This window comes from Ambystoma mexicanum, chromosome 12 (assembly GCF_040938575.1).
Source record: "Ambystoma mexicanum isolate Mex_15411 chromosome 12, UKY_AmexF1_1, whole genome shotgun sequence".
Lineage (NCBI taxonomy): Eukaryota > Metazoa > Chordata > Amphibia > Caudata > Ambystomatidae > Ambystoma > Ambystoma mexicanum.
In genome coordinates, this window is record NC_090936.1 from 280,859,073 (window position 1) to 280,880,330 (window position 21,258).

The 21,258-nt window shown below is 45.2% G+C and overlaps 2 protein-coding genes across 5 annotated transcripts in view; one reads left to right on the top strand and one right to left on the bottom strand.

Annotated features, from left to right (window-relative positions):
• Positions 1 to 2,347, bottom strand: part of RECQL (RecQ like helicase) — a 730,526-nt gene extending 728,179 nt beyond the window's left edge. The window contains exon 1 of one of the 3 annotated variants that reach the window (XM_069628431.1): positions 2,252 to 2,347. The gene's annotated coding sequence lies outside the window, so the exon portion shown is untranslated. Of the gene's footprint in view, positions 1 to 1,717; positions 1,821 to 2,251 lie in introns of those variants that run through there. The other 2 variants (XM_069628429.1, XM_069628430.1) reach the window with 2 other exon arrangements.
• Positions 2,348 to 2,552: 205 nt separating this feature from the next.
• GOLT1B (golgi transport 1B) overlaps positions 2,553 to 21,258 on the top strand; it is a 255,135-nt gene continuing 236,429 nt past the window's right edge. Inside the window, exon 1 of one of the 2 annotated variants that reach the window (XM_069628435.1) lies at positions 2,553 to 2,734. In XM_069628435.1, the coding sequence (XP_069484536.1) occupies positions 2,710 to 2,734 (25 nt within the window). In that variant the 5' untranslated portion in view covers positions 2,553 to 2,709. The remainder of the gene's footprint in view (positions 2,735 to 21,258) is intronic. The other variant, XM_069628436.1, reaches the window with a different exon arrangement.

Consider the following 21,258-nt stretch of genomic DNA (forward strand, 5'->3'; position numbering starts at 1 on the left):
CGCGGGGGGGCGGGGGGGGGCTATTTGGCAAAGAGGATCGAGCCTGGCGGAGGGAGATCCTAGGGATGAAGAGCAATCGCCCAAAGGTACAATATTACCGAAGGAACTTGTTTGTTGTTTTGATCCATCGGGCCTTCTAACCCAAGAGACTTTTGCAAGAAGAGGCTTGATCCTTGAAGGTTCCGATATCGTGGAACTGGAACTGCGAGCCTCGTGCTAGAGAGGCCCAGGAGTGTGCTGTGCTCAGAAGTTCTGCCTTGTGCCGTGCTTGAAACGTGGGCAAGGGAGACCCAGCCATACCATCCTGACTTATCACTCTATGAACACTTTCTTTCTTTTCTGGTCAACATTATCCCACAATCTTTTCGTAACTTACTGGTAAGGATTGGCAATAGGTTTTTTAGTATAGGCCCTTTTTATTTGACAAGACGCTACGAGGACTTCCTTATAATTTTTGATGGTCGCAGCTTGCTCCCATCTTAGCTTTAGGTTTAGTTTAAGCGATTTTCTCAGCCATTATAAAGTTCAATAAACACCCTTAAAGTGTGATCACTTGTGTCTGTCTTTACTGTTGCCGTCATGCATTCCTTACAAGTCACAAACCCCAAGTTGAGGAAGTGCTGCGCCGCTGACTGCCGCAAGTATCCTGAAAGCTGTGTCTCAATGGGTGCAACGACTTCACAGACTGAATGTGAAAGTCGTCCTATGCTCAACAGTCCACACTCAAAAAATGAAACAGTCCAAAGCTGTAAATATTTCTCATGCTTTACGCATTTCACTGTCATTGTATTATTCTGCCAGATGAAATGAGCATCATACCAAGTGTGCAGTGCATGCCCATCAAGGAATGTACATTTGAATTACTATCACAGAAATTGGTGGTCATTGTTATGTTCCCAAAATGCACTTTGTTTTTATGGAAAACAGCCAGCATTCTATATTCAGGTCCCCCACATTATTCGATACTTGGCTCCGCCCATCAATCACACCCCCACCACTGACAATCGGCTGCTGCCATCAATTTCCAGCACTGGGGGTGATGGTATGTACATTTTCTCCAAGGAAGCACCTGCGCTCACAAACAGCTGTACCCTTTAAATCCGTCAATGACAGCCAAAGACGCAGCACTTTAAAAGCTCCTAACTTATCATAGACATGTTTTACCTTACTTTCAGTGTTTTGGTGTAGGGAAGCTAATTATTGCTCTGAGCCCCCCTCCCACCCTCAAAAATAAAACTCACCCATTGGCATTTACATTACGAGATTTCTCCATTATAATCTATGTACCACTTCCTGTAGGGAAGGGTGGCCAAACATTTTGAAATGTGCCATTATGAGACCCCAATCGTCTTCAGCCAACGGTGGGTACAGTGGGACAGGCAGTAGAACTCGAGTGGTAGCTTGGCAGTGCTCCATTGGAGGGGGAGTCGAATTAATGATGTGCCTGATCTATCCACTGGATTAAAGTCCTCGGCGACAATTTCCAGAACTCCAGGTACATCTCTGGGATCTTAACCCTGAAATATGAGGATCCGAATGACACATTGGAATCAGCACATTGGATAACGAGGATATCAAGGATCCCTGAACACTACATCTCTTCATATTTCCAAGGTATGTGTGTCTCTGGGACAAGTGGCCCAAATTATAAATACTACAGGAAATCACTAGGCACAACACCCAAACACCACTCTCACACGCCGTATGACTTGCTCACCTGTTAAGTCTTATCCACTCTTTCCCTTGGCGCTCTGTTGGCATTTGCTCTGTGGTCCAATGAGAAACTTCTCCGGTTTCGCTGCCCCGCCCAGCAAGCAGAGAAAAGCATAGGCACAGAAGGAGGACTACAATATCCGAGGATCATGGCACAGCACTGGGACGTCGAAGAAGAGACAGTGATATTTATTTGGAATGTCCCAAAGTGTGCATTCCAAATATCACGCTCGGAATAGATAAGAAACGCACACATTAGGCCTTCCTTCGGGTCTCATAATCCAAATTGAGTTGTGGTCACTCATCAGCTATTCTTTTTTGTTAACCTAGCTGCCATGTTGGAAAAGCACACTCCAATCGTCATGTATATGAAACAGATTCAATCTCAGAAAGCCCTACAGAGTTGTAATATTTTCTATTAGAACTCTACGTGCACACATACCCTATTGTTGAGATGGTTACAATAATTCATTTTCATTTGAACATGTTTTCCGCTTGGTTGTCAGGGAAACAATAGTAATATCCTACATTGTTTTACCATTTGATCTATGTAGGCAAACAGTAGCTGCGGGTCTCCGGGGATCTGGCGTCCCATCTTTCACTGTGATTGGTAATCTCCTCAAATACTACAACGGTCATAACTGACAACAATTCTGCCTGTGCATATTACTTTTTTGGCTTTGGCGTTGACGTTCACGTTGCATTTAGGGACACAGCCGAACAAATCAGTTACATCTTTCCAGCTGGCCACAGTGATTACTGAAGTCTGTCCTTTATATCTCGTATGGGGGCGTGGTTTTGTCAGCAAGGCGCCTGGTGATTGGCTCTGATGCGTTTGCAGCTTTGCGCTACCTTGTTGCTGCGTGCGTGTTTCCGGAAGACGTGGCGGCGTAGCCTTTCTCCCTCAACCCATTCCTGATTCCCCCCCAGTCTTATCACTTATCCCCAAAGACAACGCCTGGTGTTTGCCTTGCAGGGCTCGCAACTGCCACCACCATGATCTCCCTTACAGACACCCAGAGTAAGATGGGCGTTGGGGGAAGGCGGGGGTCAACGAATGAATGGGGATGGAGGATGTATTACTGCCAACGCAAATCGTTTGAGTGGCATGCGTAGGACCAACACCAGCATAGTCCGTACAGTGGGACCCGAAGTATTTCTAGAAGTACGTTTCAATTAACAGCTGGCCGTGCCATTCATTTGGCATGACACCGTTTAGGACATGGCACCCCCACCCCAAGCAAGGCTGTCACGGGGTTTGGTGAGGTCGTTCCGGGGCAAAAACAAGACAAGCAAATTGGTGCCCGTGCCCCCCTTGCTATTTTGAGCACTGCGCTAGCGGCACTGGAATAGAAGAGCAAAAATCTCATTTTTTTCAGTTTTTGTGTTGGACCATTGCTCTTATCATCTAAAATATTTGATGGGTAAATCAGGAGACAACACACTGAAAATCTCACAAAGTTAATGTCCTGTTCACCCCACATAAGTATTCACACCTGAGCCTATATTGTCCACTGGTCAGATAAAATCTGTGCACATTGCTGCTATTTGCAGCGTGACATTTCCTCCACAATATCACTTACTAGAAGCCTTCCTTAATTCACGTGTCGTTTTCTGATGTGCTATATTCGCAAAGGGAGAGTAATGCTTTGTCCATAAAGGCCAGGCAAACTGAAGGCTCCACAGCCAGAGTTTCTTATTTAGAGTCAATTTGATTTTTTATGGTTGTGAGGCCTATTATTTTGTGCAAACATGTTTTGCTGTTTCGGTCACTTAGATTTTGCTGTATCCAAGTATAATGGTTGGTTTTATGTTATGGGAATATGTGTAGAACTTCTGCTAAGCGCTTTAAAAATAGGTCTTATTACTAAACAACGTGACAGTACTTAATGTATCAACCTTAGAAGTCTAACGGGATCATTCAGCCCCGCTAAAATATGAACTTGTAAAGTGCAGGCTGGACCTGTCGGAGTTGAGCTTTTAACTGGCCGAGCTATCCAATTGTCACACAGTATACTATCAACTTTGCAGGTCAAAAGAAACATTTATTGGGATACATACCCCCTACCCTCTCCTGCAGTCCTTTTTAAATCAAAGCATCACACTAGTGGGCTATGTCCTTTTCTTCTTGCTTCTAAACTCTGTCATAACAAGTGTTATATTGGTAAGAAATGTAACCCCCACCATAACGCTCCCCAGCTGAAGTGTTACCAAATGCTGTGGTATGAACATTTAAGGAGAAATAGCTGGTACGATAGTTCAGTTGGTTAAGTGCTCACTGCTAGAATCTATGTATGTTATGCAGTTCACAGGTTTAAATCCTAGCAATGTTTACTCAACTTGTATCCTCCTGGGCTTGGCAAATGGGTATTCATTTTAGTTGCTTGGTTCTATTAATCTTGAGTATTTTATGTAAAGGACTATGGTGAAAGGTGATATTTAAATAATGGCTTATCATACATGCCTAAATGTTGGCATCAATAAATCCATGCATAGGCTCATAATGTTATAGCTTAGTGTCGCTTTAATTGTGACTTCTTTGACACTTACTCAATTTCATACATGCCTGTACAAAAATCATATTGAATTGATTTTTGCTTCTTTGATATTTGCGCAAATCTTATTTAATACTGGCATTTCTGTAGCTAAGTGCAGTTGCAGTGAGATGGTGGTGCCTTCCCACAGCTTGCCAGTAAAGATGATACCAATATATAGATTTTTATTTCTTTTTAAATGGTTTTTTATTTTAGATTTTATTTTGTGTTGCTTACTCATCTTTCACATATAGGTGAACTGTGTTAGTTAGCAACATGTCACATCTAGGTGAACTGTGCTGTTTAGCCACTCCCCACATGTTATTACCTAATAACTTGTAGTCTGATGACCATAGACCACGGTTGTATGGTAGTCACATCTGGCACTTAAGCCATTGTGCTAGTTAGCCATTAACTACTCCCACCTGTCTCATTACCTAATTTCCTACTCTCTCAGGCACCCAGACTACCTGTGCCTATCAGCCAAAGTAATCATTTGCACACCTATACAAGGTAGCCATTTTGAAACTAGCCTCATGTGTAAGGTAACCATACTTTGCATGAAGCCAATTGTGTTAGTCAGCCACAGTTTTTATTTGGGCAGGTATGGATGAGGTAGAATTGTGAAGATTACATGCACCACATGCAGATAGAATGATGATGATTAGCATGTGTCACATCTAGATAGAATTGTGGAGATCAGTATGCGTCACATCTAGATAGCCACTAACCAACCCTACTAAAAAATAAAAAAAAAACGCTCTGCATAAACCTCTGTAGCTAAACACAACCATACCTCTAAAGCACAAACCACACACCGCCCATACAACGGTACATGACGGCTACCAAACCGAAAAGCACACCTAAACTCGGCAAACAATGTAAACCGAACTGAAGCTGCCAACAGCACATCACCGCGCTCTTGCGCTTTTACTGCTCAGTCCTGCTAACTCACCCTACCCTCTTGCTTTTCAGATCCACCGGAGCATCAGGGGACCACTCCGGTGGTGATATTGCACAGTATAAATATCCTTTAACATGTCTAGTGCCCCCACCAAATGTAACTCCTGCACACACCACTGTTTTGTCCCCCCAAACCATCTGGTGGTCAAGAACATCACATCATAAATGGCTACAAAATAACTCCCCATGGCACGTTTCATCCTGAAAACTGGTTAAGTTAGTTAGGATTGGATGGGGGCAAGGAGTCAGTCAGGAATAAGGCCAGAGATCTTGCAGGAAGCTGGCCCATCCATGTCATTCAAGCAAGCTGCACAGAGTCCAGGTGGAAGGGGGGTGATCTCTGTGCATAACAGACCTGAAAATGGGGCACAATGGGAACAGCTGCCATGTTCCTTCTGTAGCCAGCCTGCATCTTGCCGTGTCACTGCTGGAGGAGATGAGAAGTGTTGATGGGTGATGGCCAATTTTACACTCGGCTTTTGAATCTATCAGCACTTTAGCTCCAATATATTCAGAGGTAGGATTGAACAAATACACTCTGCTGGCAAGGAGGGTGGCGCATTAGTGCAGTAATCGTGTATCTGCAGGAACAATTCCCTCAGCAATACAGGTGTTACTACAGTAATCAGTTATGTTTCTGTGGGAAATTACTGAGTGTAATAGATAGTGGGAAAGGAGGCTACAGGCTTTTAGCCTAATTGGCCATTGGGACCTGGCTATATATTAGTGCAGAGATATGGGCCGTGGCCATTTGGCCACAGCCTTTTATCTTAATTGTTGCAATGTGGACAATGGCCAAAGCCTATGCCTAGTAGGTCCTGTATAAGATATAACTTAATAAAATCCGGGGGCGTGTCCAGCAGCCATAGTGTAAGACGGCCTCTCGCAGAGGTCCTGCCTGATCTAACATTATCCATAGGAAAAGATATACTGGCTGCAACGTCCAACTCAGAATTAATAGGGATTACACTTAAGCGACGGCGGAGTAAGCTCCCTACTTGTGGGGCAAGCTGTAACAGCAGTTTGACAGTGCGACGCCCCACAAGATTTGTCAGCGGTCCGTTGGAGTGAAGCCAGAATAGCGCCAGCGACTTCAATGCTGCTCGCCCTGTGCAGAGAAGGGCAGAAAACGCAGTGAACTGCTTGCGGCGGCTGAAGGCACTCCAAGGAATAAAAGCCCAGCGACAAGAGCCCGACCACATCCACAGGAAGCAAAGGTGAGCTTAGTGAGCCCAAAACACCAGCGCACCACCAGCACTCTTGTGCACAGTCGTGCCTGCGGTCACCCGCGCAGGGCCATACTAAGACTCCCACGGCTCCCACATAACTGTGCACAGGGAGGCACAGGGGCTCCTAAGCAACCACCCATACATGCGTCTCCCAACACAGGAGCTTTCAAATAACGCAGAGTTTGCGGACCCGTGGAAGACTTTTAACAGCAATAAATCCTGCACTCTGGCCAAGACTTAAGGTGTCGGCTCATTCAGGTCCCCCGCCCCCGCAACCAAAGGGTAGCTTGCCACCTGGAAGCGCCTAGGCACTCCGGACCAGCACCAAGGGGTGGGGGAGCACAGAGCCACACCTAATGAACACACCCCCTGCTTACTGTTGCAGCCGCAGGACTTTTAAAACCACCACTAACACCTGAAGAACAGAACATAGAAAGGAAGACAGCCCATCGGAAAATTCACCCATCCAGAGCCCACTCCCTATAGCACCTCAGCCAATATAAGTGGACTACAGGAGAAGCCATGACAGAAGCCAAGTGACGCAACCATCCACACGTCAGTCTCCGCCCACAAATTGCCAGCAATACTGTCAGAATACTTGAACTTTAGCACAGCATTGTATTATATAGTGAACTGAATGCCTCAGAAAGCGGCCAAACTAAAGGGCAACCAAACTACCATAGGCAATTGCACCAAAATCCAGCCGCAGGTGCCTATTGGCAATATGGTGGTGACACAGGATAAGGCGAAGGAGGCTGGGGAGACGAACAACCAAATCCAGCTGGGCATTGCAGAATTGAAAGCCTCACTGGGCACAAAGATTGCCGCTGTTGTAGTCTATGTAGAGCTGCTACGTCAAGACGTTAGGAAATTATCTGTAAGGACCACAAACCTGGATAAACAACTGACAGACAACACCGCTATGACTTGGGAAAATCACACCCAGTTCCACATATTAGAGCAGGTCTGTCTACTGGAAAGCAGGGGAGAGCCTGCAGAAATTACGTCCGCTTCATCAGTCTACCAAAAGGTGAAGAAGGGACAGACCCCACATCTTAAATTGAAAATATGTTCTTGCAAGACATCAGCCCTGGGAACCTTTGACAAGGCTTCATGGTAGAAAGGGCACATGGGGCCCTTACCAGAAAACCTCTGCCAGGGACCGCTCCACGACCTATAATAGCAAAAGTCCTATCCTACAAGAGGCAAGGTGGCACAATACGAAGAGCGGCAGCAAACCTTGCATTGTACCTGGACTACCCCTTCCAAGTCCAAAAAAGCAGAGCACACGTCTCATCGGCTAAAGCCAGACTTCGAAATGCGGGCCTAAAATACATGTTAATGTATCCAGCTCGACTAAAGGTCCTCTATAAAAACTGTGCCCTATTCTTCGACCTCATGGAGGAGGCACAGGCTTGGATGGACAGAGAAAAGATTAGCCCCCTTATGGATAGCAATACCACTCAACCTAAACAGCGAGACACCTCTGAAACTGGGTCAGACAGGATCTAGAGTAAGAACTATTCCTTACCACACTTTACCAGCATTGAACGAACCAGCCGGATGCCTGCTCTGGACCCCAGGAAAAACGGGTCACTGAGTGCCCCGTCCCTCAAGATATCTTTCTCTAAGTTGCAGGACCCACTTTAAGAACTTAATCATCGTTTCCAAAAGAGGAGAACCGTCCTACGGCTGCCACCAACCCTCCCACAGAGTTTTTCCTATTTGGACGCTTGTTTCAGACGCGACTGTTAGTTGGGGAAGTTGGAGGGAAATTTGTTTTGCCTGTATTAGCCAACCAATCCAATAATGCTGATCTATTTTCTAGGAAGTAGCGACAAGGGGGGGTGGTGGGGTTGCCAAATGGTCCTGGGTACGAGTCCCGAATGCAACAAACAGATAAGAATGGCTAATGATATAAAATTGCTTACCTGGAACGTCCGGGAATTCAGAAAAGGAGCAGAGTCTACAGGTATCTCCATAGACCTAAAATAGACCTAGCCCTACTACAGAAGACCCATCTCACGATGGAGAAATAAGCACTAATTGGTAGAAAATTGGGAGGATGTATCATAACCTCCCCATACTCGGCGTACGCTCGTGGGGTATTGAGTTGGATCGCGCTCACTGTGCCCTTTAAAGTGACCCAATTTAAAACAGATAATGAAGGCAGAATGGTACTTATACAAGGGCTCTTAGAAAATGTAGGCACTTGCCTTGTCAACACATATGCTCCCAACCATAACATGTCAGCTTTCTTCCAGACGTTATACTCTAGACTTGGCCCATACAGAAAACGCTACATCATATGGGGAGGAGACTTTAATTTTATCGTGAGCCCACATATGGATAGGTCAGACTCAGAATTTCTGAAACCCTCCCCGCCAGCGAGGTCTCTGCAGACGCTCCTAACATCATTTGAACTGGTGGCACTCAGGAGAATGCTCCAACAACACTCCAGACATTATTCGCACACCTGCACTGCACACTGTCCACACCAGGCTCGATTACTTTTTTGTGGGCAATGATCTGATTCATGAATTAACAACAGCAGAGTATAAGAGTACTGTCTTATCGGACCTGTCCCCCCTATAATTGAAGTGGGAATGTGTACCCCGTAGGCCCCCAATACCAACATGAAACTTAGAAGCGAAGCCCTACAAGACACCACCTTCCGAGATGATATTAAAAACAGCATTACAGAATACTTCTTACAAAACCCGGCAGTGTCCCCAGCGCAGGTATTCTTTGGTAAGCCCGAAAAGTAGTTATCAGAGGGACTGCAATTGCCAAGTCAGGGAGCATTCAAACAACAATTTGTAGGGAACTTGCCTCCAAAGAAGAGGTACTGCAAAAGCTAACACAATCGCAGACGGACCAACGGACTGGCGAAGCAGCGGTAACAGCTCTACGTCAACAAAGCTTGAGTTGCTGGGCATGTATAGTTACTCCAAATACATAGAGAGACAACATGCAGAAGAGGACAAACCGGGCTGCCTGCTAGCCTGGCTATACAAAAGTGAAGAACGTGTACCCATTTACTCAATACACACACAAGAGGGCACCACATGAAATACCCAAGAGGGGATTAACTCAGTTTTTCAGGAGTTCTAACGTACTTTATAGCAGGAAAAGCCCACGAATATGCTGGTAGATATAGAAGAAGTGTTAAGTGTGATACATCTCCCTAGGCTAGATGAGGCAACAAGAGACCACTTGGATGCACCGATCACTGCTGAAGAATTAATGAGCACAATAAGGTCACTGCCTACCGGAAAAACCCCGGGCTTGGAGGGCTTGCCTAGCGAATCTTATAAGGGATTTGCTGCAGAGCTGCCCCCACACCTCCTGGAGACCTTGACTGAAGCGCTCAACTCTGGCCTCCTCCCACTCAGCTTAAGGGAATCGATAATTTTACCCCTTCTCAAACCCAACAAATCACCACTGGAATGTAGTTCGTACAGACCTTTGTCCAGGCTTAACCAGGACAGGAAAATCCTGTCGGCGACACTAGCTAATACTCAAAAAAAGTGATTCATACACTGGTGCATCCCGACTAAACGGGATATGTGGCAGGTAGAAATATGTCCTGGAATCTAAGACGCTTACATCATATATGGCACCACTTCCTGTGCTATGCCATGCGTGATCATGGCGCTGGACGCCATAAGGGCATTCGATTCCATCAAATGGGACTGGCTATACGCTACACTAAGTAAGTTCGGCTTTGGCCCGATTTACATACATTGGTGAGACTAATATATACCCACCCAATAGCAAGAGTTAAAACAGGCAACTACTTCTGAAAGCCCTGGGTGCTGGAGAAGGGCCCTAGACAAGGCTTCCCATTATCTCCGCTGCTATATATCCTAGCCATGGAGCCAGTGGCTGCATATTTAAGAATGGAATACTTGGAAGCCGGCATACCCGTTCATGGAATATGTTACTTGATATCCATGTACGCTGACGATGCACTCATATACGTGCAAAAACTTGGAACTAATGATAGAGGCTCTGCTGCGTTTCTCCCTGTTCTCGGGCATCACAATTAGTATAGAGAAGTCATCTCTGTTTCCATTAGCCAGTCTTATCCAAAACGCGACAAGAAAAACTATCAGTGCTCACCCTACAGTGGAGCACTCCTACGTTCAGATACCTAGGAGTCACTATCATGAACCCTACAAGAACATAATAGCAATACACAAAAAGCCTTGCACGGTATTCGTAACTCAATGAAGATTTGGTCCAAATTACCCCTCTCAATGATGGGCAGAGTCTCATTGTTAAAAATGGTAGGTCTCCCAAGGCTCCTACATTACTTTGTAAACACCCCCTACAACATACCTAAAAGCCTTCTTCAAAACCATAGACTCCTTGTTCAGGGAATTCCTGTGGAAGAATGGCAGATGCAGAATAGCGTTAGCCTCACTACAAAGGCCTTATGAAAAGGGCAGCATTAGAATACCCTTCTTTGAGCTATATTACATTGCAGCGCAGCTACAGTTCGTGGTGGGCTGGTTGCTGACAAGCCCACTTTAGATACTGAGTTACTTCAACCCACAGTGCCACATTTCTTCCTGAAAGAATTACTATGGAACAAGCGGCCCCAAGCCAGCCAGCACTCGCATTAGGTATCACTAGGAATCCAATTATGGGACAGGGCGCTTGCACTTATAAGACTGACAGATCCGTTATCTGTGCAGACCCCTTTAGTCTCAGTGGTCCCGGCAGTATCCAACGCACAACTGGGTATTGCCACAATAGGAGACTTGATTCAAGACACCTCCTGCACACCCTTCCAAGAGCTAGTGGATAACATTGGCCTCCAACAGGGACAGTACCTGCTGTTCCGCACCGTCAAGAATGCAATTAAACATGGATGGGCAACATACAGATAATGGGAGCACACTCTGTAGTTGACACCCTGTACGAGATTGCTGAAGGCGGACACGCAATATCTATTTTATACAAATTCCTCTTAACCAGTGGACCCTTCACGGATGTAACAATAAGGTCTAAATGGGAGGACGACTTCGGAGCCTCGCTCCAAGATATGCACTGGTCAGAAATACTGAGATCACAAGAAAGTGTCCCAGAACGCAAGGTTGCAACTGATCCAATTATTCGTAATGCATAGAGTATATTTGCCTCCTCTTAAAATATCTAGATTCTCCGGTGCAGCTAGGCAATATTGCCTTAGATGTGCTGACTCAGAATCTGGCATGGTCATGCCCAAACATACAAGCTTACTGGGAGGCAGTGGCGGATAGAATGAATAGAGGAGGCCTTAACATGACACCATTGTTCTCCCTCAGCCTGCTTACTTGAATGCTTCACACGTCCCAAACGTAAACATTATGCATCCAATATGAAAGACGTAGCGTTTATATTAGCTAAGCGCAGGATAACGATGGCATGGAAATCCCCAAAAGGCCCTAATATAGAAGACTGGTGGCGCGATCTTATAAAATGAACACTAGCCGAAACAGTAGCTTGGAGGTGTGCAATACACTTGAGCCTCTGATGCTAGCGAGGACCTAATAGCATGGAACACTCTGATACAGACACTGTTTGCACAAGTAGCATTAGAAACAAAGACCATGTATACACCCCCATTGAGACCACATGCAGCTCAACCCTAGGAAACCACCACATACATAGACTAGGTACTAATGTCACAGGCAACACGGGGCGAGGAAGTTCGGGAGTGGGGAGGGAGGGCTAGTTGGCTATTAAGTTTACGTAGACTGTGAATTGTATCAGTACTGAAAAGGTTCATAATATGCACATGATTGTATATTACACTGTTGTTATATGTGTATAAACACCAATAAAACCCATTTAAAAAAAAACTTAAATCCTTGAAATAGTTTTGAGAGTGTTCAGAAAGACTATTTAGATCAACAGAACTCATGAAATTCGACAGTGGGAAGTGACGACATTCTTGATTCGAGGTCCACGCTGTCGACACATGAGCACCCGCATGAGATAACAGCTGAGATCAACAATGAGATAAATAAGAATATCAAGGGTGACATCTAAAAGGGGAGGGGGAGACTACGAGTTAAGATTGTCGTCACTTCCCACACCTAACGTATTCCATGGGTTTTCTTGAGATGGCTCAGTCTACCTTAACTAAAGTTTTTTTTTCACTGAATATATATTGTGGCGAACCAGAAGGAGGAGTTGGACAACTTCGTGGTATGTTCAAAAAGATATTTATTGAAATTAAAAGAAAATGCCTAACTTCCTGTTCTAATCAAGAGACTTGGACAGCGACAGGAGGAACATGTAGGATGTGTTCTTAAGACCCCCAGGCTGGTCGTGCACACCGCTTCTGGAGGCAACTGTTTTTCAACTGCTCTTCCCTATCGTTTGCGAATCCTAGAGTTCCAAAACGATATGGGAGATGGAATTACAACACCCCACCCCATAATAACAAAGAGCGGAAACGATGGGAAGGAACAGCAGGGACCGGGGTTGGGGGGAGGACCAAGGAAAAGAAAGAAGCCAGGGCAGAGGGCAGAGGAAAGAGGCATGAGGGGGAAGGAGTGGTTGGGGGGGAAATCGGAGATGGGAGGACATTGGCGAGACTAAAAAACAAGGAAAAACAACATGGCTGAGGTCAGAAATAAAGAAAATCGTCTCATCCATGAAATGGGCACCAACACCAGGACCACCTGGAACAGTCATCAGACAACGGGTAGCAAATCACTACTGGGAACAACATCTCGTTGGAGGAGCAGTGAACAAGGTCATCAAAAGACAACTTTTTCCATAGTCTAGCACCACATTCTTCTTCCCAACACTTCTACTTGCCGTGGGCTCTCATATTTGAAAAAACATGAATTACCTTCCTAGTGTTTTTTTTAAAAAAAATTTTTTTAAAGATTTTGTTTTACTCTTACTAACTTCTCTTCCTTAAATACACCACCATTGGTGCCTCTGGTGCGATAATAATGTTCCTTGTATTTTATCTGCTTTTCCCCTCACTCTCTTCAGCACCTCCTCCATATTCACAACTTCCTAGTCGACAGCCAGGCTGGACTCAATCGGCTGCATGCGGTTCTTCCTCTCATGACGAACGGCTCAACCCCAGTGATGGAATGCAGAGTCATGCAATAGGCATTCAATGATTCCTTGAGAGTATCTCTCCATGGTAATGAGTTTGCAAGGACATGCTGTGTCATTGCCTTTATGAACCCATTAATGCGTCTACTAAACCTTTCGTCATGGGTTGAAAAAGCGAGTTGTGCCTCTGCTGAATCCCTCTATCTTTCAAAAAAATCTGCTTTTCTTCGGCAATGAACTGCGCACCATTGTCGGTAATAATCTCTTCTGGATCTCCTTCTCTACTAAAAATGACCTCTAGAAATGTACAAGTTCTTCCACGTCACTTAACGTTCCAGGCTACCAGTACATCTCTCTCAAACTTCTCTTGGTGAGACTCCTCCCAAGTGTCCTAAATGAGCAATGCCCAGGATCTTCTCTCTCAACCCTGTCGTCGGAATGATGCGATCACCTCTCATCAAACACAGTGAATTCTCTACAATCTCATTGTGTACTTGGGCATATTTTTCCAGGCCATCTCTAATGCTGTTTCATCCCTCTCTTATGGCTCAGTGCAATAATTCCTGCTCTGGGTCTTCAGCTGAAGCCTTGATCCAATCATCTTTAGCAAACCCTAGCTGGATCTGTGCAATGATGTATTCGTTTTTGTCTTGAACCATATAGGGCTCCCGCTTATAGGCTCGTGGGAGTCTGGAAAAACAGTGTGCAATCGCATTCCCTGCACCTGGGCTATACATGGCTCTGGCATTATACTTCATAATGTCAATCATCCAACTAGATATCCTCAGGGATGTCAAATGTGTGTGTTTGGAATTCAAAATGTGTATCGGAGGTTTGTGGTCAGTCTTTATACTAACGTGAAAACCCCATATAAGTGTCCTGTAGTGCTCTAAAATCCACTTCACTCCTAAAGGCTCCTTTTTGATGGTCCAGTAGTTTAGCCTTGCATCCTTCAACACTCGAAAAGCAAATGCAATTATCACTGCAAAGGTGCGCACATGTTGCAGTACTCCTCCTAATGCCACATTGCTTGCATCCACCATGATGACATTGATTGTATTGGCATTGAATATACTAACAGTGGGTGCTGTATTGATAGTTCTTTTGACATCTTCCAACTCTAGTGTTCTGACCACTTGAACTTGGCACACTTCATCAAGCCTCTCATGTCTTGTCTTGTCTGTGTGTGGAATGAATTTGGAGTAGTGCTCTGCCATCCCCCAAAACTTATCATTACTAGTTGGAGCTGGCATTTTGATACTGTCTTGACTAATTCTTTCTTGGGTTTTATCCCTTCACCATTTATCACATGCCCCAGATACGTTACTTTAGTCACTTTAAATAAAGTTGAGCCCCTTTTCTTGGATTACCTGTAAAACGCCCAGGAATTTTGCGTCATGGTCCTCCTCTGTCATGGATGCCACAATAATGTCATCTTGGAAAAAATAAACCCTGTTCAGGCCGCCAAACAGTTGTTGCATGAGTCTCTGAAAGACTGCAGCTGCAGAGGCTAATCCAAAGGGAATGCCTTTGTATCTGAATGCCCCAAAAGGTGTGACAACTGATGTCATGTGTCGATATTCATCGTCAAGAAAAAACTGGTGGTAGGCCAACGATAAATCCAGTGTTGTGAAGTATTTGGCAAGCTTCATTGTGGTTAACATTTCATTAATGTTGGCAAGTGAGTGCCTGTCAAACCAGATGTTGGAATTTAGATCTCGAAGGTCCACACACATCATAAGAGTTCTCATTCTTCACAAACACTATAGGGGATAATCATTCTGATAACTCCATAGGTTCAATGATGTCGTGCTCACACAACTTCAGAGAAACGTGGGGTTGAGGTGGGCACTACTTTCTTAATTTTTGTTTTTTTCACTGCTGTTCATCTTCATTCGGTGGATATTGTTATATATTTTTATGGTAGTATATGGAGCTCCTGAGTAGAGAGAGCCCAACAACACTAGGGCTCTAACTTCTATAACCAGAAAGAAACAGGAGTGGGAACCACCCCATCAGACCCTGTGCTCCTCCTTGCTCACACAACTTCCCCAGTTCCTTTTCTAAAGCATCCCTGGTGACAAAGGGAATCGCTCTTGACCGTATAGCGCCGGCTTAACTCCTCTCTTCAACATGATGCAATGCTTAAATCCTTTAAGCATGCTTATCTTGTAGTTGAACACAAGAGGAAATGTCTTTGCAAGGCCCTCCTTGGACGAGAAAGGTGTTGTGATGCATAGCATTGGTCTCTCTTCCACCCCAGGGTGTATCTTGATCTGTATGGCAGCTTGTTCTTCCCATCCTACTAGTGATGATCCGTTCTCCGCCACATATAATTTGCTGAAAACGTCTCCCCCCTTAAATTTGAGACTGATCCATGTATATCCAAGGATCTTGTTGGGGCTTTTACCATACCCCGTGGCCCATACATGTGTCGGTCACAGCTCTTGCAAGTGTCCTTTCATCTCATGTTCAAATACACTGGAATCTACCATTGTGTACGGTGAACCGGTATCTACCATCACAGCTAACGGTGTTGTGGTTTATTTCCATATGCACCCATGACCCTTTCTTTGCTGTAGGACTAACAGCAGGGATGTGGACAGGACCTCCGAGAACGAAAGGAGGCTGCTGCCCCCTCCCCTATTTCCTCAAGGGTCCTGATGCTTCTTTTCCCTTTGGCACTACTACACAACTTGCCAAGTGTCCAACTGCACCACATCGGAAAACACTTGACATTGGAGGCAGGACATTCTTTCTCACCATTAGGATGCCTGGTATGTCCACACTTGTGACATCTCCTTTGCGGACGTGGCCCTTGGGCACTCGCAACCTGCAAAGTTCCAGGAAGAGGTCTCTCCTTTTTTGATGTATCACGCAAGTTCATTTTGTACCGTTGAGCAGACACTGATCCTTTCTTCACTAAGGCCTCTGTGGTGTCATCATTGCCGATGTCTCCCCTCATTCTCTAACTTCCAGAGTAGTGCACTCAAACTGAACTACCTGCATACACTTGCTCCCCAATTCCATTGACCTTGCTATTTCAATGGCTTGTTCCAGCATTGGGTCTTTCCTTTACCATAACCTTTGTTGGATGTGGGGGTCAGCGGTATGAAGCATGAGTTGATCTCTTAGGTACTCGTCGGCAACTCCTGTAAGCTTGCATGTTTCAGTCGGGCGCCTCAGGGCTGCAATGTAACTGACCACTGACGACTCCTTGTTCTGCTTCCTCATGGAGAACTAATACATTTCTAAAACATTGGTTTTGTTCCCAAAATATTTTTCAATCTTTGTTGGGGATGCTTCATACTGTCCGATCGCACTAGGTTTACCCCAACCATCCGAAGCAGTAATTTCAGTTTAATGTGTGGAAAATCTGAAGTGCCTCCGCTCCTATGCAGTCCAGGAGGGATGCTTCCCTCAGATCATCATTGAATTGTGCACCTCCAATGGCTCTAAGGTATAATTGGAAAGAATCTGTGTGTTGTTTCCACGGGATCAGGGTGGGATCTCCTGGCGTTGCAAGGAAAGGCAGGTGGGGAGGTACATTCTGCATGGTTCACTCTTCCTAAATGGGCGACACTGGCGTTGCCCCTGCCACCAAGGATACTGGGAATGCTGGAAGTTTGATGCTGTTCGGTGTCCTCTCCTGCCTTTTGTTTTCCACGGTGTTGCCACCAAAAGTAGCGGGACAAGGAAGATGGGCCTTGATGCAATGTGTATGTGCTGCCCTTCCTCATCTTGCTTTCTGCAGTACTTGCCACAAAAAGAAAATACTGGGGCAAGGAAGATGTTCCTTCTCTCGCCACAACAAAGATGGCTGCATGCACGGCAAGCCAGTGGGTCCTTTCCACTAACGTGCGGCTGGGAGCACGGGCACACTCTCTGGGGAACATGTGGGGAGAGGCCTGCCACTAGAATGAAGATGTCGGGAAGCAGCAGGAAAGCCACTTCGGGGCTTGCGCAGTCCCGCACCACTGGAGGTACCTCTCAGTCTGCTCGGGTGTCTATGGTTGCCGCCACACTTCTCACCTCTTCGCCCCATTTGTCATAATAAAAAGGTTTGGACGGCAACAGGAGGAACAGGTAGATTTATTCTTAAAAGACCCCCAGACCAGCTGCGCCATGGCTCCTGGAGGCAACTGTATTGTTTGTGAACCCTGCAGTTCCCAAACGATACAGCAGATGGAATTACAACACTTCTCCTATCTCTAAGAAGGAAGTTCCTTACATAACAAATGGTACACGTGAAGTCCAAACAACAAAATCTTTGGTCCGAATCCTAAGTACCTAACTGACCCCACCACTTTAGAAAAATATCTATATCTTCTGGCTGGCCCACTCGTAATCAACTTGTTCTCAGTTTCCCACAGTTCTTGCAGATTGTATTCACAGCTTTAGTATCATCTTTTGAAAAATGACCAAATATTTGGGTATCCCTCTCCCTTTGACAAGGAAATTAGTTTCCGATCGTTAAAATGTTCCAATCCCTCTAGGATGCCTTGAAATCACTCTTCTTCCTTTCCCTACTTTGTAGCGTTGGGACCACCCAAGTTCTGGTAGCTCTGTTGTTAAGTGTCTTATTCTGTACAGACTTGTCTTGGGGCTTCTACCCAGACAGGGAATAAAGCCTCCTGTGATTTCATGCACTATGTGGTCAGGGCTACAGAGTATTCGCCTTCCCTTTACTCTGTTTCAACTAAGACCCTGTGTCTGTGCTTCCTTGATACTCGTAGAGGTTATCTACGCTTGGATGGATACACAGTGTCTATACCTTTTCCACTCTTGTTTAGTGGGGCCATGTACCCTTCTTATTTTCTTCACTTCACATAAGTTTGGTGGCTATTCCAGCCTTGCATTACATTGTTCATATCCCTCTCTCTCGGGTTTAGTGGGGCCGGGTTCCCACTACGTTCACTTTGTCTTTCATATCTGTATTGGTTTCACTCCTCCTGGAAACCCGCAGTCGTATGTCTTGGTCGCTTCCAAATATCTTTAGAATCTTTCCCGCCCGTACCTCTTGCAGCGGTAAAGTAATTTGTCAGGAGGAGCTTGGAACGTCGTGCTCCTCTCTTCCTTTGGGCCTCGGCATTGGTTGCTGAGTGCCAGGCCCACCACTGCTCTTCAGTGGTCACCTCACCCTTACATACGGTTGGCTTTCTGTCCTCTCCTTCCCTGTGATTGGAGCCGGTTGTTCAGTCAAGGTACCCCTTCTTCCTCCCTCCAGCTAGCGGGTTGCCAGCTTTGACATGTCACTGCTGGCTCTGGGGATTGATGTGGCTCTGCCCCCCTAGGACGTCTGTGCTCCAAGGGCTCGCCTCTGCGTAGCGCTTGCTCTCCTCCCAGTGGGGCACTTCCTCCATTCCATTTGTTTTCCTCCTTATATGAAATGTCTGTCTTCCTTGTTCATGGCAGTTAGGCGAGGTTCACCATTAGCTGGAGCCAGCAGTCCAGAGAGAATGTTTGTGCCTTATAGTTTTAGCAGGGAATGGAACAATTTTTCCGACACCCATATATGCAGAAAGGGTGGTTTGGACAAGGAGTTCCATGCTGGAATGGGAGTCCCTGTCCCCAAAAGGGAAGTCGCTCCCAGTGAGGTCTCGCTTGCCCAGACTCCTAGGTAGGGTCTTTAAAGGGAGTGGCTCCCCACTGGGGATAACCACAGCCCAGAGATGAGACGCACACAGGAATGAACTAGTAAAGCGGATCAACGCCGGGCATGGGTGCCTGGATGAACGTGTCCGGACCCGTGTTTAAAACGGAACAAATCTAAGGCAGGGGAACCTGACTTAGAATGGCAGCGGCATACCAAAAAAACACCTCCTGGACATATTATATCAATATTGGGACTTTAATGGTGAAGGACAGTCAACACACAGCTAATGCTTTTCGCTCTATCACTGGCTTTGTCAGAGTTGACGGGTATTCGGGTTTGAAGACAAGGAACTGTTTGAAACGTTGTGAGAATATTGCCCTGAATCAAAGTAATGACCTGGTCTGATTTTAAAAATGCAATCTATGCCAGGGGAGGTTTTCACATTCCGATTCATTCAAGTAGTTCTTGATAACAAGTTTAATAATTGATTTAGCTGCGAAAATGGCCTCTAAACCATTCCTCTCAGGAATACAGGAAGGCGTGCATGTGGGGCAAATGCTAGCAAGCAAGTTATCCACAGTTAACAAATCATGCAAAAAGCAAGTAGTTTGTGTATTCAGGGGCAGGGAATAGAAGTATCAGAGATGTAAACAGACCGATTTAATAAGAGCATCAGCTGAGGTATCCAGTTCGTCATCTACAGAGACTTTATTAGAAGATTTTTTACTACGAGACAAAACGGTAAAATAATGCCAGGTCTGAGACAAGGAAGACGTTGAATTTGTATTGTTTTTTTTTTTTTTTTGTATTTTTTTTCTCAGTCTTCCTTTTATGTGTTGTCATGATAGCCTTTGAAAACATATGCTCCATTGTCTGGACTTCATCATCAAAAGTCACCACATAGAGATAAATCTTTGATAGAAGATTTTGTCAATGACCTTAGAAAACTTCTGGAGACACAACTGCTATTAATATTTCGGTTTTTATTTTTAGTTGGATTCCCCATGTGTGTGTTCAATTTTTTTTGTTATGCTTGGGGAAGAGGTGGCTCATCAATAGATTCTTTTGAGCTTACAAAATCATTAAGTTGCATGGAGCTAGTAACCAGCTCAATGGGAGGTGATGGGACGCAGATATGTGCTTTGCCCCAGGCTGAGCCTTCCTCTTTGGTATTCCTATTAGACTCCTTTAAGTTCATCCCCTCATTGAGAGTTTTGACTTCTTAGCGTTGAGGATGTACTGTTGTGTCTTCAACTCTTCGTTAATGTTGTCATAATCTTACAAGTTAGTTGATGACAGAGTTAAGCACAGTAATGGATGCAGAGCCTAAATTAGGGGACATCAACCAGGGTTGTGAAAGATGTGATGAGATTTTTTTTTATTGTGTTACGGTTTATTCATCTTTTCACACATTCATCCAGATACATAATTCCATAAAAGAAATAAAAAAAGATGGACTTGCCATCCTTGGGTAAAATTGGCATGGTTTTTTCAACTTCCTCCAAAACGAACACTGATACAGAATACATGCATCGTCATTACCTGCCATAGTGATGAGATATCCGGAATGCCGATACCCAGGCGAAATTGTTTTGAAGTGTCAAGAAAAGATAAAGATTGGTGTTGGAGGAAAACAGATTGCCAGCAGGTGCACGGAGGACCTCTGCAATATAGATGGAATGCACTCTTGAGGCAGTAGTTGCAAAGAGTCGGTGTAGCAGCGAAAGAGTTGTCCTTAAGAAGCAGCGGTTTAAGATCTGGCAGATGGATAATGGGGTCTGGCATGTCCCTTACAGGCAGAACCTGTAAATTATCACTTTATTGTGTAATAAGAGCTATTGTCACAGCACTTACAAGTAGGGGAAATCCTGCATTAAGGTATAAAAATTAAATCGAGGGCCACCTAAGAGACTTGGTAGAGTCTCTCCCAGGGGTTACTCACCCAAGAACAGGTCATTGGGCTGTGTTTGTGCTGGTAGAGAGATTCCTAGACCCCCCCCTTGTTTTGCATAAATTAACTTTGGGTCTCACCCTAAGTTAAAAGGGCAATCCAGGCGTGGACCCCTTGCTCACTGTTCTTAGAGAGGCGCATCTTCACCTCACTGATGATGCCCAACAAAGCTGAAGCACGTGTATGGGGTTGCTGTTGGTA